This window comes from Chamaea fasciata, unplaced genomic scaffold (genome assembly GCF_029207755.1).
Source record: "Chamaea fasciata isolate MVZ Bird 193981 ecotype frontalis unplaced genomic scaffold, bChaFas1.0.hap1 SCAF_26, whole genome shotgun sequence".
NCBI lineage: Eukaryota > Metazoa > Chordata > Aves > Passeriformes > Sylviidae > Chamaea > Chamaea fasciata.
In genome coordinates this window covers 4,156,703-4,172,955 of record NW_027094111.1, presented here as the reverse complement: position 1 = coordinate 4,172,955, position 16,253 = coordinate 4,156,703, and the positions used below count along the sequence as shown (strand labels likewise).

Genomic DNA, 16,253 nt, shown 5'->3' with positions numbered 1-16,253 from the left:
CCGGACATCGCCCCCGGACATCGCCCCCGGACATCAGCCCCGGACATCAGCCCCGGACATCGTCCCCGGACATCGCCCCCGGACATCGCCCCGGACATCAGCCCCAGACATCGCCCCGGACATCGCCCCGGACAGCGCCCCGGACAGCGCCCCGGACATCGCCCCGGACAGCGCCCCGGACATCGCCCCCCGACACCGCTGAGGGAGCCCGCACACACAGTGTGCCCACCGCTCCCCAGACTGCACACCGGACCCACGGCAGCAGGACCTGCTGGCCACCCAGAGCAGTCAGGAGTCCTGCATGAACAAATGGAGGCCCTTTAAACGCTTTGAAAGGGAGATGTTTATTCCTATTTCATCACAGAAACACAGAATGGTTTGGATTGGAAGGGACCTTAAAGCTCATCTTAAAGCATGGGAAAGGACATCTTCCTCTAGACCAGCTGCTCCAAGTCCTGTCCAACCTGGACACTTTCAGGGATGGGCAGCCACAGCTTCTCTGGGCAACCTGTGCCAGTTGTCCCTCAGTAAAGAATTCCTTCATAATATCTGATCTAAATCTACCTTCCTTCAGCTCCAAGCCATCCCTCCCTGTCCTGTCACTCTAGGCTCTTGTCCAAAGTCCCTCTCAGCTCCCTTGCAGCCGCTGGAAGGGGCTCTAAGGTCTCAGGGTCTTCTCCAGGTGAACACCCCCGGCTCTCCCAGCCTGGCTCTGGAGCAGGGGGGCTCCAACACCTCTGTGGCCTCCTCTGGACTCATTCCAACAGACCTTTCTTCTACAGGGGATGCCAGAGCTGGAGGCAGCTCTGCGGTGGGGTCTCACCCTAGCAGAGCAGAGGGGCAGGATCCCCTCCTTGTCCTGCCCATCCCTGCTGGGGGTCAGCCCGGGGCACCCGGGTCTCTGGGCTGCCAGCACACGTTACCAGGACACATCAAGCTCCACGTTCACAAAGGATTCAGTTTTAGTGCTTCTGTCACCTTTCAATGTCTGGCACTTCTCCTCAGCACGTCTTCTCTCAGCTTTCTACTTAGACCAGCAGAAAAAACTGCTAAGGCAGGAAATGGGCAGTCAAAGCTCCAGCCTTTGGACAGGACTCTGCTGATGAAACCCCACAGATGCCAGAGATGTTCTGCTCTGGCTTCCCTTGAGTATCTGAAGAGTATTTGCTAAAGGTAACAGAAAAGTAAATTTTCTTGCCTCTTTCCTTAAAACTGGGCATTCCCTGGAAGGGGTGGTGGCTGACCTACTTTGTCAGGAAGCTGGTGCTGGCTTATCACATGGCTGTATAGACCCTGTGGGAGCATTCAGGTACCTGGGAAGGCAGAAGTTGCACAGGAAGATTTAGGTGTAGTTTTCACCATTCTCAGGGAGACAGGAAGCAATTGGAGGCTGTGGAAGGTCTCAAGATGTAGCTGATGCTCTCCAGATGCCCAGTAGAAATGTGCAGCTCAGCAGCACACTGAATTGCAGTGCTGAGAAGCAACTAGAACCAACTCTGAAACCTTTTTCAGTAGTAATATATGAAATCCAGCTAGAAGAACTGCAGAGATAACTAAACACTGATAGGGGAGAAAAGGAAGTAACAGGCAATTGCTGTAGGAACACTATCTTCACCTCTGAGCTAGGCATTTTAAGTATTTCATGCTTCCATAGGAACTGGCATTTCCTTCATCTTTGCACTTTAATGTCCTTTTGTTTGCATTTACCCAAATTTCTGAAACTGCCAGAAAATTCACTTTTGCATATAATTTTTACCTAATGGATGAGACAAATTATTTTCTCAAAGCACACTTAAAATGCTTTCTGTAGCTTTACACCAGCCAACATCTCATTCAAAACTTGACAGTTCGTTATTCTTCTGAATGGACAGATTCAAGTTAATGGTTTTATTTTTGAGGGCCTTTTATTAAATACAGTGAACATGACAAACACAGGCTCTCCAGATTTGTGAAACTGTCTCCTCAATCCGTATCTATAGTTTAGCTCCATATTTGCTGGGGTATAAACACAATTAGAATAAGGCATACAAAGGGCTTTCAGCAACATCTTGTTTCACCCAAGACATCATTGTGCCCATCATCTTATAAGGCATTTTTCCCTATGATCAGAAGAACAAATGTAAGCTAACAATAACATATATGGGAATATTCTGACATGTGAAACAATGACAATTTGCTTCGATGACTTCTCTCTTTGTACAGATCTGGGCAGAACTTTTTAATTTACTGCAGACAGAAAATCTGATTTTTTATAAGGAGTATGTATGTTCAGGCTGGTTAAAACATTTGTATGCACATGCAAACTTGTATTTAACTTTTATTTTTACTTCAACAAAAGTAAATATAATCCTATTTTTCATCAGAAAAGTCTGAGATAATGTCAAAGCCATTTCCATGTTAACCCATTCTTCAGTAACTGATGTGGGCAAACTGTTTCCTGGGTTTTGTACATGTAAGGATTTTTATATATAAAGAACAACGATGAAGAATAAGTATGCCAACACTACTGTTTCAGCTGGATTCATATTAAGGAAAAATCCTCAGTGGAATGGAGGATAAGCCCCCTCAGAATGAAAGTGTGGCTGTGATACACTGGCTGAGCAACTGGACACTTCCATATGCACAAAAAATCTAGGCAAAGTACAACAGAAATGGAGGAACTGAGATGTGGAGAAAGAGAGAACAAGAGAGAATCAGCAATTTTCTCAAAGGTGTGATTCTCTGTAACATCCTTCCACACCCCCAGCAGCACTGTGGTCAACAGGAGCAGCCTAATCCCACTGTAATGCTACTAAATCCCACCTAGTGCTCGTTTTCAAGGAAGACATGGTACATTTCCTCAGCTATAATTCATCCTTCTTCCCACACTTCAGAGAAAGAAGGTTTTATTAAGTAGCATTTTTCATTATGACAGACATGAATGCAGGAGAAAAGCCTGCAGCTGCATTCAGCCTTTTAAAATACACTGGCAAGCACAAGTATCATCATACAGGAAATCAAGTCACCCAAAGCCTCTTCACTGTGAAGAGGGTGAGACTGGGAAGGTTCACACAATGCTGAGAATAGAAAAAGGTTCAAAAGCAATGTTCAAGGCATACACAGACTGAAGAAAAAAGGTGCTTTGAAGTCTACACTTGTGTTCCTTCCTTTAAAAGTCTACACTGTGATATGGAAATAAAAGTCAGTGTGGTGGGTGGGGGGGAAGGTCTTCACCCAGCACTTTTTCTAAATTAAGTTCCACAGTTTTGCTTTTGTTAAAAATAAGTCATTTATAATTTAATACCTGTTTCAGGATACTCGGATCTGTGGTGCTGTTAACAGCGCACTTAATTCGCATTATCCATTAAAAAAAAAACCAAACAAATTTAAAAAGCAGCTCTGAACTTTGCTTCTGAGATGGAAGCACCGTCTCTGAACCAGCAATCATTGCTGTCACTCTTGCTTTGCATCTTTTAAGGCCTGAAGTCTTTCTAAAAGGGGTGGGTGGGAGTAATGCCACATGGAAAAGATCCAGTCAGAAACAGGGAATCCTAAATTATCTTTGTTTAGCTTGATCAAAGCAGAGTAAAGGTCTTTAGCCTTCCCAAGTTCCTTGGCAAATGCATCTGCTTGAAACTCAAATCGTCGGCTTAGTACAGTCAAACAAAAGGAGAGAACCTGTGGAGAGAAATGCATTAAAAATATTTTAAAATTCAGCTACCTGCAAATTTCTTCAGTGCCAGTAAATACTACCACATCTGGCTTCCCACATCCCACACATCGCTGTGGCTGCAGACTGATCTCACTAAACTTTATCCAATAAAAAAGGAGTTTTTATTGAATTTGAATTTATTATATTTCATTTATTATTACCAAAACTGGGAGTTCTACCCAACATGCAGCACTAAGCCTGATTATCAAAATGAGACACCCAACACAGCCCCCAGAAACTTCAAACTTCCCCTGACAAAACAGAATCATTATTTAAATAGGATAATACTTCAGTGGCTATGTCTTGAAAACAATTTACCTCATTGTAAGGTGAAAAAATGAACTGGAAAATAATCATCAGGCCTATCAGGGTAGGCTGGGTGTCATAGAACCCAAATGCAGCAAAGAGTTCTTTTTGACCAATTAGCACAGCAAACAAGAAGAAGCAAAGGAAGGAATTCATCTGGAGAAAAGAAAAAAACATTCTCGATTAAGGTCAGTCATTACATAACATCACATTATAGACTTGCACATGGACACCACTGTAAAAAAACAAATAGATTACTTCTGAACTAATATACAGAGAGGAGTAAATAGCTGGTCTTCACCTGCTTTCTGAAAATGCAGCAGTAGAAGAACCACTATTTTCTGTCAGTGAGCAAAGTACAAGTAATGAAAGGAGATGAAAAAGCGAGAAGTGAGGAGGGAATACAGGATAGAACCCACCTCCCTGGAATTAAGCATAGGTTCTGAAAAGTTTAGAGCCAAACAAAATGTGTTTGTGCTGTGTTGTAGTTCTGTTCCTGGAAACAACCTGTGCTTCCATCCAAGCTGTGCAGCATCGTGTACAAGCACTGTGCTTGCCTGGCTGTTCAGGGCCAAGAGGCAGGACCCTGCCTTGCCAAGTTTTCTAGAGGGGGTGATTAGATATTCAAGTGGTTGTTTGGTCTTTTCAGAGCAAAATGGGAGGTGCCAGAATATTGTTTGTTATGGAAACACATGGAACAGGAAAGAAGGATGGCTGTGATCCAGACCAACTTTCTGTCACACAGTGTAAGTATATCAGGTGAATGTACACTAACAAATCTGGAAGAGGGCATTTGGAAACAGCTATAATTACAGATGCTCCAGGAAAAAAACAAAACAGTTTAAAATAACTTACCTGGCTGATGATTATATTCTTGACAGTATGACCTAGTTTCCAGTGACCTAATTCATGACCAAGTACAGCCAGAACTTCTTCGTTTTTACATCCTTGTTTCTTATTCTGAGGGAATAACAAAACAGAAGTATTATCATGTATATCTGAACACAAATACATTTCTTACTCATTTGTTTTTCCCTTGATCATTTTAAGTGTCCCTGGATCAGGTCATTCCCTTCTAATACCAGAAACACAGATACAATTTCTTGCTGAGCCTTTTTTCATGAAGGTACTTACAGAAACATAACCTTTTAAGGTTAAGAACATTTCTGCTATAAGGTTGTGTTCTTTTATTTCTATGTATGCACACAAACTGATGCAAACCTCAAAGAACACTGGAAGATTTGCCTACCAAACACTTTCCTATTCCTCTCATCCTGTTTCTTTACTCAGGCAAAACATTACACTGGAAAAAGATATTTGGACTGCAGACTTTCAGAGGAGAACTGAGAGCAAAGCCCTGTTCCTACTTTCCTTCAACACTCAACATGTAACCTTCCTCCCAAGGCAGTACTGTTCCTTTTAAAAGGAACTATCCTCTTCTAAAAGCCCTATGCCAGTGCCTAAAAACTGTAATAATAGGATATCTGCACCTTCAAAGATCCATTAGCAAGCCAGAAGCAAGCACAAAGGCTGAAAAACCTGTTGAAATGGAACAGACTCTCATTATGACTAGATCAGGTGAGCTCAGCATCCCCTCCTCTCACCACCCACTTCTGCATTATTTTCCAAGCAAAACCCTGGGCACCACTAACGTGGTGTTGAGGAACAGAAGTTGGACTGAACAACAATCTAGACACTGACCTAGGCAACCTTAGGCTGCACTAGGTCATTTGTTTTTCTCAGAATAACTCTTTCAGTTTATTCAGAAAGTATTCTATTAGCTTTAGTCATTTCCATACTCTTCTGAGACCACAACAGCTGTTCCAGCAGACTCAGGATGTGCAGCTGCACATCAAAGGAGAGGCCAGTGCCAGGCCACCATCCTGTTCTTGAGCAGGGCACGGGAGGATGCACAGGTGCACTCTGTCTGTGCCTCCTGCACCAAAAACTCTGCATGCAGTCAAAGGCACACAAAGGACACACTAAGAATTAAAAGCATTTCCTTCAAAGGGAAGCTTTGGTATGGCAGTCCCAAGAGAAGAAGATGAGCTAAAACCCTCAACAGGTCCCTTTTTTGAAGGATTATAGGGAAGATCTAGTTTTCACACGCAGGGAACTACTGTTTTGCTGAAGCCTCTGTGGATTTTTACAGTCCCTGGTGCTATCTGCACAACTCACACAGCCCCAGAAATTCCATTTATCAAGCCAGGCATTCTTTGGTGTTGAAATGATTAGGGTTTGGGTTTTAGCAACTTACTTTAAAATATATTAAAAAACACAAGGGAACATCTCACCAAGAAGTTAATATAAACAACACAATGAAAGACAAACTCACTTTGGTTTTAGACTTTGTTTCTTCATTCTCACCATCTTCTCCTTCTGCTGGTTCTTTGTTCAAAGCAGAATATTCTTCCAGGAGTGTGTCAAAGAGCACTATCCTCTTATTCTTGAAGAATCCATAGAAATAGGCATTGCTATGGGAAGAACGCTTAGAACCTGATGGGGAAAATTTAAACACCATGATCTGAATAATCCCATGCACTGAAGCCTGTACACAACCTGACACAGACCAGATTCTTCCAGAGGAATTTTCCAAGTCCCCAAATGAACAGTAGACAAACTCAGGCAGATCTGTTTGGAAGCTGAAGCATATTCTAAAATCTAAGTAATGGTGACTGCAATAGAGAAATGTAGTGTGTAATCACTAAAAGCACTAAAACCGTAAGAGCAGTCGTGAACATCTAATGTCCAAGAAGAAAAGCAAATTCTATTGCAATTTCAGATTTAGAGTGGAAAGAACATTGACACTGCTCCAGGCAAAGAACGTGTGCCAGATTACATAGAATTCTTTCAAATGTGCCAGCAAAGATGAATAGAAACAATAAACATGAAGACTTTAGAAACAGATAAGGAGCAGAGATGAACTACAGATAACACAGTTCCTCAATACTAGTTTTGCAATAGGCCACTTTTTATAGCTACCTTTATCTAGATCAGGTCAGTCTCAAGTAGAAAGTGTGAGACCATCCAGCTACAGCATAAGAAACCATCCCTGGGAACATTTCAAGAAATAGGTATTTTTAATTTTCAATACCTTTTCAACTGTTTTACCAAGGACTTTGAGACAATTAAGGCTAAACTGACAAAAGAAAAATTAAAAAGCTTTGTTTTAGAGTTCTAAAATGGTAATCTTGACTACTTTTCTGCTTCCACTCCTGACTGAGATGTGTACTTCCATTCCACAGACCCAGGAAAGTGCTTCCAACCAGAGGATATGAGTTCAGCTGTGCATTGAGCTTCAGGAAAAAGACCAGGAAAATGCTACAGACATTGGCAATTACTGCAGTATCTGAGCAATGCAAGCAGCTGCCCTACTACAGCATCCACAATCAACGCTAAAACCTCACAAATTTAAAACTACAAAACCTTTTAATTTAAAAAAATAACAAAACCTCACCTTCAACAACATACACCTTAGTCAATGGGAAGTCAATGCTCTTTGCCATTGTTTCAATTTGCTGCTTGAGCTCTCCCTCCGGCAGCGGAATGAATTTATCAAACAAAGGTGCAATATAGTCTGCATAGATTGTAACAAGCACCTGCAAACACATGCAGATATTAAGAACAGGGCATGCAAACGTGTTTAGTATTAAAGGTGGAGCAAAAAGTTCAAAAAGAGGGCACAATTTCAGAAAAAAACACTGATAAAGCAGAGTCCTGTATGAAGTGGGATCTCTAGCCAGGCTCTGTGTGGGCTGCTTTGTCTGGTGGCCAGTCCACAGCTCAGCAAACTGTGCACAGACCAGCCACACACTGAGCAGAACTGGTGTGAGCAGGGCAGAAAACAAGGCCTTGGGCAGCTGGGAGCAGGGGGCTCACCACTGACAGGCTGTCACTTCCACACACTTCACCTGTCCTGGAAAGCTCTGAAGTGTTTCATACTCAGCTGCAGAGATGAAGGAACCAGGAGATGGGAGAAGTGGGACTAATCCCTGCTAACTTGCAAAACAACTGCCTAAAAAGAGGCAAGAAATTTCATGTCCACTGTTTTCTTTTTGTCTTCCAACTGTGTGCAGGGCTAAGGTAGTTGTCTGCCCGATGCCTCTGGCTCCACAATGACTAACAGCCTTGACCTAAAAATATCACTACAGTGCACCTGCATCCTTCAAACTGGCATCAGCTGCAGCCCAGTTGAGAAAGCCAGAACTAGAATAATGTCATGGAAAAGAAAGCTGATCTCCCTTTCTTCACACTCTGGATCATCACAAAATTATTTTTATTTATTTATTTTAAAAGTTTAAATTCTGGTTAGCGAAAAAGGAACATCTTCTCATACTCACCAAGGAAACAACTAACGTGAAGAGCCAGGCATAGATAAAGAAGTAGTCTCCCCCTATTTTAATAATGTAAAGCAGAAGGGATGTCACTGGCAACAGAATACACTGAGTCACAACAAACTTCTTGATAGCATCCTTAAAAAAAAATCCCAGTGTCTGCAAAGAAAGGATAAATTATATCCGTTATATGTCCATGTAAACATTAAAATGCCATTCTGGTTAGTGAACTGATCCCTTCAGTTAAATGGCAAACCAGTAATGCCAGTGTCATAAGAAGATCAGAGTCAGTCAAAAAGGAGTTCTCCTCATAGCTCCTTACAACCACACGGACTCAAACCCATGTAGGTGCACTCTTCTTTAGTAAGGCCTGACCCAAAGCATTAGTTTGTGTTGCACATTCATTAAAGGACCAGTCTATCTAACCCATCTGAACCAATCTGGTCAGTACACGTGCTCTCTGCAATACCTGTTGATTGAAGCCATGTTTCTCTTCTATGACAAATGTATTATACAAACTCCATGGGAGACCAGTCACTGCACTGAAGAGTGTTGCAAGCAGCAGAAATACCAATGACTGAACAATCTATAAAACAAAACAGAACAAAATCACCTGATGTTTACTGACCCATACTAACAAACATTCCGAGTGTTAAAAATGGCTTTTAGGTCAGTGGTTTAATTGAAACCAGTTAGAAAATGATGCTAGATAAATTCACAGAATTAACTTATTCATGATGACTAATTATTGCTCACTATTAATAGCTTACTAAGGATTTGGAACACAAATTTGGACACATGCCTCATCCACAGCACAAAGGTAACATAAGCAGTAGACTCAAATTTCTTACCCTTTTAGTGTGCAGGCAGAACAATTCTAGGATTAGTGAAAAGAAAACACCCAAATAAAGAGCTCCCAAAAACCCACCCCATCACCTCATTTGACTCCAGCAGATACCAGACTCTGCTTTTAACATATAAGGCTGTTTAATTAGCAAGCTAATTTAAAAGCAAGCTAATTTACTGTTACCAGTTCTCAGAATCCCACAGTCATTGTCTGCACCAGAAGGTATCTGTTATTTTTACCGTATTACAAGTTAGCTAAATGTCACTTTTAACTAAATACCAAATTTAAAATAAAAATTATTGCAGTAGGGACCAAATACTTTCACAGAAATTTAAAGCCAACTTACCTCATATTCTGGTCCAAACCCAGCACGACCAGAGATCTGACCAGACAGTTTCCATAGAAAAGGAATTCCTCCACAGAGGAGAATCATCTTAAAAACAAAACCACATAGCACAGAGGCAGTATGAAACACACTGTCATCTTAGTCTACTAAAATTTCAGCATGACGAGAACCTTTTAAGGGTGAATAAGACAAGTTTTATAATTAGTTTTTGCCACACCTCTAATCTTAACAGTGATAAAACAAGCCTGGAATATCTGGCAATAATTAATTTTTCCTTTACAGAAGTAGAGAGCAGGTAACTATCTTTTTCCTGTGAAATACTAGCATATTTCCAAGCCTACTTTCTGTAGACTTTGCTGCTGTATTGGCTCAGACATAGGGGTATCTTCAGAAGACCTTAAAGCTCCTGTGCTGTGTGGTTGTATAACCACATAAATATATCCATATTGCAAGCTTTCATCTAGAACAGAGGTTCACCTGTGTTCCCTGCCCAGAGAAAAGCCCCAGTTTCATTTTCAGTACTGGAGTTGCTACAGCCATTTTGAGGAAAGCTTCATGGTCTCCTCCTTGAGCCTCCTCCCAACATCTGCCAAGGAACAGGGAGTGAACATTTGGGGTACACCACCATCAAAGGAATGCCCACGCCAGAGCTACTGCAATAAGTGCTCACTGCAGCTCATTGCCAGGCCTGGCAAACATTTCTCACACAGTTCAACTTGTAAATATTTCATGTTTGCTTTCTTAGCAAGTGATGCATCACTATATATATATATATATACAAATCCGTTTTCAGGCAAGCAGCCTTCCAACATTGATGATACCAGGGGGTTATATATTTATTTATTTAGAAAAGGCTTACTCTTACAACCTGACCCTTAGGGTGCATTTTCAGTGTCAGGAGCAGATGGAAGGAACCAAAGCGAGCGTGGTGGTTTTAAAAGCTCAGTGGAGAAAATAAAGCCACTTAAACTACACCTTTTCAATGGTGGAGGGGAACAACCAAAAAACCCAACTCAGTGGTTATACATTAGAGTCACAATTTATGAAAGAAAACAGCAATAAACACAGCGCTAAAAAGACAACTGCACAAAAGAGAGAACTGGTTTAACCAACAAAGGCGAGATATTGGGCAGTCCTCCCTAGGGCTAAAACAGGATGGCAGAGGACCTTGGAGCTGGACCTTGTGGGCTGAGAAAACAAAGAATAATATGAATAAACACAAGAGTATCAATAAAAGAGGGCACGAGAGAGAGTGCTTTACCCACAACGGTATTTACCACCAACCAAGCAAAATTGCTTCCTGAAGAGAGACAGCCCGGCGTCGTTTCCTCACAAAGGCACAGCGGTGAGCTGTCCCCTCACCCCTAACACGCGGCGCTGCGGGGAACAAAGGCAGCGCGCCGGAGAGGATCTTAGAGCTCAACCACCTCCCCCCAGCCCGGAAACAACGGGAAACGGGCTAAACATAACCTGGAGAGCTAGTTTTAACAAGGAACCATGCTGACGAGGGCTCACTCCAGCCCACTGGGCAGGGCGTGGGTCTCGCAGCGCCGCTCCATGGGCGGCAGCGCCGCGCGGTCTCGGGCGCGCTCCCTCTCCCCGGCGGCAGCGCGGTCCGGGGCGGCTCTCTCCATCTGTGTCACAGAATGGGTCGGGTGGGAAGGGACCTTAAGCATCATCTTGTTCCATGACCCCTGCCATAGGCAGGGACACTTTCTACTATCCCGGGCTGCCCCAAGCCACATCCAACCTGATCTTGATCCCTTCCAGGGATGAGGCAGCCACAGCTTTTCTCTGGGCAGTCTGTGCCAGGGCCTCACCACCTACACAGGAAAGAATTTCTTCCCAATAGGCTAACCCAAAAAGCAGAGGAGACCCCAGGGCCGGAGGCAGCACTGCCAGTGGGGTCTCATCCTGGTGAAGCAGAGGGGCAGATTCACCCTGCCGCCCATGCTGCTGGCTCTGTCTCTCTGTCCATGAGGAGCAGCGATGGCAGGTGGCAGCGGCCGTGCGGGTACCGCAGGAACCCCGGCCCTGCAGCCTCTCCTCTCACCAGCCCCAGCCAAAGAGAACCACGACCCTTCCACTTCATCTTTCCCGATGAACACCAACCCCTCTTCCAACATGACATGCTGGTATTGAATACCCAACACTGAAGCTCCACTCCCCTTGTTTTGTAACCATAAGAGCAAGTTTGTTCCTCCTCTACAGACCACCTGTAAGTTTTAGAAGTGACAATTCCAGAAGTACCAACCCCTGAATAAAGACAGCTATTAGCATGTTGTTGATGCTAACTAGTTTAAAAGAAACTCAGATAATTAATGGTTGAAATAAAGCATTCTAGTAATTTTAACTCAGCATCTCCCTTCAATTAACTTGCTGGGTTAGTGAATCATACTTCAACCTATTAAAGGCAAAAGCTTGCAAAACTGGCCTTCAGTTCAACAACTTTGGCCACAATAGGCTCTTTCAAGTTCAGGCAGTTCCCAAAGCCAATAAAGCATCTATTTTATGCTCTAAAAAAGTAACAAACCCAGAGAGTGAAGGCCACCTCACTTCAAATGGAATCTGATAAATGCAGGACAGATGCTGAGAAACAGAAAGACACACCTCAGCATCAGAGACAGGAGCAGTAATTCACCATCACAGACATGTAGAGAAGAAGCTGTATGTACCCTACATGTGAGGGCTTTCCACTTAGCAGAATATAATCATAGAAACTTTCAGGCTGGAAAATCACTCTAAGATCATTGAGTCCAACCCAGCACGGCTAAGCCCACCATGAACTCATGTTCCGTTCACATCCTGTAAAAGCCTCCAGGACTCCACCTCTGCCCTGGGCAGACTGGAGAAATTTTTCATCCCAGATAAACCTCCCCTGGAGGAGGGTTTGAGGTAGTTTCCTCTTGCTCTCTGTTGCAATGCTTAGCCACTTTTCCAATAAAGAGACATAATACCCAATCTAAATCTCGTCTGTCACAACCCGAGGCCATTTCCTCTGGGGCAGTCACTTGTTACCTGGGAGATAAGACTGACCCCCCACATGCCAGGATGCCCTTGGTTTTCCGGGCCAGCTGGGCACATGCCAGCTCATGTTCATGTTCAGATGTGGACCCTCGAGAGCCATCACTGCTTTCCAAACCGAGCCATTTGCTTTATCTCTTTGTATGCAGCTATCCAGCCAGTTCTTTATTCATCTAACAGTCCATCTGGCAAACTCATGTCTCTCTTGTTTAGTAGCTACAATGTTTTGGGCAACCATAACAACAGTAGGCCCTGATGAAAATAAGCACAGACTGCTGATTCAAGTCTTTGATTAGCACAGCACTGAATTCAGGGGCAAAAGATGCTCCTTCCAATCATTTTCTTTAGGAACAACAAAGGAACCTGCTTCGGTTAAAGTTGTTGGAATCAAGAAAAAGCTTCAGAACCTTTGGATTCATTGCTCTTGCTAGGTGGTTTTAGCTCACCTTACCCACAAACCCACTGCCAGAGAGCAGCTTTGATTTCCAAATGAAATACTGCCTCTAGCATCAGTCAGAAACATAAAAGCTTTTTAAACTCATTTAAAAATTGTCTCCAGTTCTACTGAGCATACTGAAAATCCCACAAGAGGAATATAACAGACTGCACTGACAAAACATCCTTCTTACAAGTTCGTACAAAAGGAAATGAAGTACAGGACAAGCAGCACAAAGGAGATCAGGAAATGTGAAAGTTAAGAGGTATCACAAATCTCTGAGTGCTGGGTTTGTATCAGTGTTCTGCAGTTACATGACTGACTCTATTTTACAATCCCATTTTCATTATCTTTTATAAATGACATTTATGCTTCCTTAGGCTCATCATCAAGTAGGATCATATTTCAATTTTACTTTGCAATGCCAGGCACTTCAGGATTCCTTTTATTGCTACTGATGAGCAATGCATTTCAGCAGTGAGTTAGAAGAGGTTTCTCTTCTCCTAAGACTGTAAATCACACACATAAATATTTTGTTCTAACTTAATGGTTCTGTTTTTTCATATATGTGAATGTTACTTGCCCAGTATAGTTCTTTTTATACTTCCGAAGTATCCATTGGTACACTCCCTGTTCTCACAGGCTGCTCTTCTCACCTTCTACTTAAATTTTATCAAAAAATGAAAGTAACTGCATTCCTCCAAACACAGGGAAAGATCTGTATTTTAACAATTTAAAATAACTCTCATGCTGCTTAATTATTTTGCAATGGACACTGTTATAGAATATAATAGTAGTTGTGCAGTATGACTCAGCACTGCAGAAAGAAATTACACGCTTTCTGAATAATTGCTTTTTTTTGTGTAGCAAATACATCCACAAACAAAAACAGAATAAAAATGTCAGTGTTTGCCAGGTGAGCCCAGAATGCCAATGGGATCACTAAGAACCAAAGTACTTCACAGTTTGAGCACGTGAAAAATATCATATGAAAGGTACTTACAGTGCCCTCCACCTCTGAATAGAGGCCGGACCAAAAGCTGAAAGTACTTTTGTCCAGCTGATAGAGACGAGATTTTTCAAACGTTTCTGAGTCCATGATCTGTCCCAGTTCCTGTGGCACATGTGTGGTTGTTCTGTACACCCGCCTCTGAAAAACGGAAGACCATCTTAAAGCCTACACCTAATATTTTAAACCAGATAAATAAGATTGAAAAGTAAATGATCCCATGGGCCACCATTGAAAGTGTATATATAAATAAAAAGAAAAAACAATACACAAACGAGCAAATATTCCTAAATTCTGGTTTTCTATCAAGTTCTAAATATAAAACTGAAGCACAATTATTATGTTATAACCAGGAACTGAACTGCTGGCTTAATAACTTACTTAGAATAGTTCAACTACAGATCACACAAACTGATTTTTCCACAGGATGTTACTGCACCACAGTTAACGACTAAGCTGATTTTGAAACCAAACACCAGATCCTCCCATGCAAACCATGTGACTTCACCAGAATAGAGACCGAGGTGCCATTTCATTTTGAGTAAAGAACTTGCCACCTGAAAATTTTTTAAGACTAGAAGTGTTTTCCCTCAGCCGTCTTGTTTCAGTATACTTACCCGTTCTCTAAGGAAAAGCTCCTACCCTTTGTTATTTCAAAACACATTCTCCCCTGCCCGGGGCATCAAGCTGCACTGTCCCCGACGCCAGGTCAAACACTCCGGTGTGCGGCTGCTGCTAAACCTGCCAGGTGGGCAGGTGGGATGGAAATGGGGGTGGAGATGCGGCTGGCAGGCGACAGCCGGGACCTGACCAAAGGCACACTCCATCCTCTATGTCGTACTCTGCGTTAAGAAGCGGGGGCTGGGATGTGCCTTTTCAGGGTGGAAATCGCTCGGAGGCTGCCCAGGCATCGCCATCGGGGAGGTGCTGAACGACGGCCTGTGCGGCGCTTCCTTCCTCCTTCCTTCACCGGTTAAACTGTCGTCATTTCAACTCAGGCTTTCCTCACTTTGGCTCATACCGCTCTGTGTCAGCTGTGCCGGGGAGGAGGACGGAGCTGCTGGGTGCGCTGACCCTACCGCGCTCACCCACCTCGCCGCTGTGGGCGATCCCACCATCCGCTACAGCGCGCTGAGGCCGCGCCCGGGACAGGGCCGAGCCCTCCACGGGCAGGTGACAGCCCCGCGTCGCTCGGCTCCGGCCCCGGCTCCGGCCCCGGCTCCAGCCACGGCTCCGGCCCCGGCTCCCGCCCCAGCCCGGCTCCCGCCTCAGCCCCGGCCCCGGCTCCGGTCCCGGACACCCTCCACGTGAGGCCGGGCCGCGCCCGCCACATCCCCAACCCGCCAGCGACCGTCCCCGCCAGAGCCGCACCGACCTGCCGGTGCGCCAGGAAAGCCTCCCAGAGGTAGACGGCCCAGGAGAAGAGCAGGACGGAGCAGAAGATGCGGCGCTCAGCCGGCAGCTCTGCCCACAGGTCGCCGGACAGCGCCATGGCCGCTCCGCCAGCCGCGCGCTGCGGCGCCGCCTGGCGGCCGGAGGAACCATGGGCGGGGCGGGAGCCGTGAGGGGCGGGCCGGGGGCGGGAGCCGTGAGGGGGCGGCCCGGGGCGGGCGCCGGGAAGGGGCGGCCGTGCGGCGGGGGCCGGGAAAGGGCGGCCCGGGGCCGGCGCCGTGAGGGGGCGGCCCTCGGTGGGCTCGGGTTCATCTCTGCCCGGCTCTTCCCCGCCCGGCTCGGCTCCGCCCGGCTCGGCCCCGCCCGGCTCTTCCCCGCCCGGCTCGGCCCCGCCCGGCACGGCTCAGCCACCCCAGTCAAGCGCGGGTGGGGGGGCAGCACGGCGAGGATCTGGGCAGATATTTGAATTATTCTTCTTCAGTATAAGTTACTCGGACTGCGCACAAAAAATGCACATAAAGCCTCGTTAGTACTTGTGCAAAACCTTTTACAGAAACGCTAAGTACAAAAATTAACGCTGACTACTGCAGTAGTTGCTGATTTATTTAAGGGCGAAACGCGCGTTTCAGATTTATCTCTGTAATGCTCCGTGAAGACAGCACGGGGCTGCCGAAATCCAGAGCTCGCCCGGCAGCTCTGGGGACACGCGTGCAATGCAGAGCACAGGGACCGTGTAATCTGACAAAGACGCAGTAAGAGGGGTGTTAACGTTTAGCTACTTCTAGAAATGGCATTTTAGTATCCGTCATTAATCTAATTTCTACCAGTCTAAAGTATAAAAGAACACGTCTGTGGAGTTTTAGTCATT

At 44.7% G+C, this 16,253-nt stretch overlaps 1 protein-coding gene across 2 annotated transcripts; it reads right to left on the bottom strand.

The window, feature by feature from the left end:
• Positions 1-1,885: 1,885 nt before the first annotated feature.
• On the bottom strand, positions 1,886-15,514 carry ZMPSTE24 (zinc metallopeptidase STE24). Of its 2 annotated transcripts, none has more exons than XM_066204420.1 (10): positions 15,369-15,514; positions 13,988-14,134; positions 9,525-9,611; positions 8,801-8,917; positions 8,338-8,490; positions 7,455-7,596; positions 6,333-6,493; positions 4,853-4,957; positions 4,010-4,153; positions 1,886-3,657 (listed from the first exon to the last, which is right to left on the bottom strand). In XM_066204420.1, exons 1-10 carry the CDS (start codon positions 15,483-15,485, stop codon positions 3,433-3,435), a joined length of 1,398 nt encoding a protein of 465 aa, XP_066060517.1. In that variant the 5' UTR covers positions 15,486-15,514; the 3' UTR covers positions 1,886-3,432. The 2 variants fall into 2 exon arrangements, with proteins under 2 accessions (XP_066060517.1, XP_066060518.1); XM_066204421.1 differs by lacking the exon at positions 15,369-15,514 and adding an exon at positions 14,611-14,702.
• Between the last annotated feature and the right edge of the window lie 739 nt (positions 15,515-16,253).

Excerpts from the sequence above, each read along its gene's own strand:
- ZMPSTE24 (XM_066204420.1), bottom strand. The coding sequence starts at position 15,485 with ATGGCGCTGTCCGGCGACCTGTGGGCAGAGCTGCCGGCTGAGCGCCGC. Across the intron at positions 8,491-8,800 it reads AACATGGCTTCAATCAACAG|ACACTGGGATTTTTTTTTAA; the intron begins GTATTGCAGAGA and ends CTTTCTTTGCAG. Across the intron at positions 3,658-4,009 it reads TTTTTTCACCTTACAATGAG|GTTCTCTCCTTTTGTTTGAC; the intron begins GTAAATTGTTTT and ends TTCTCTCCACAG.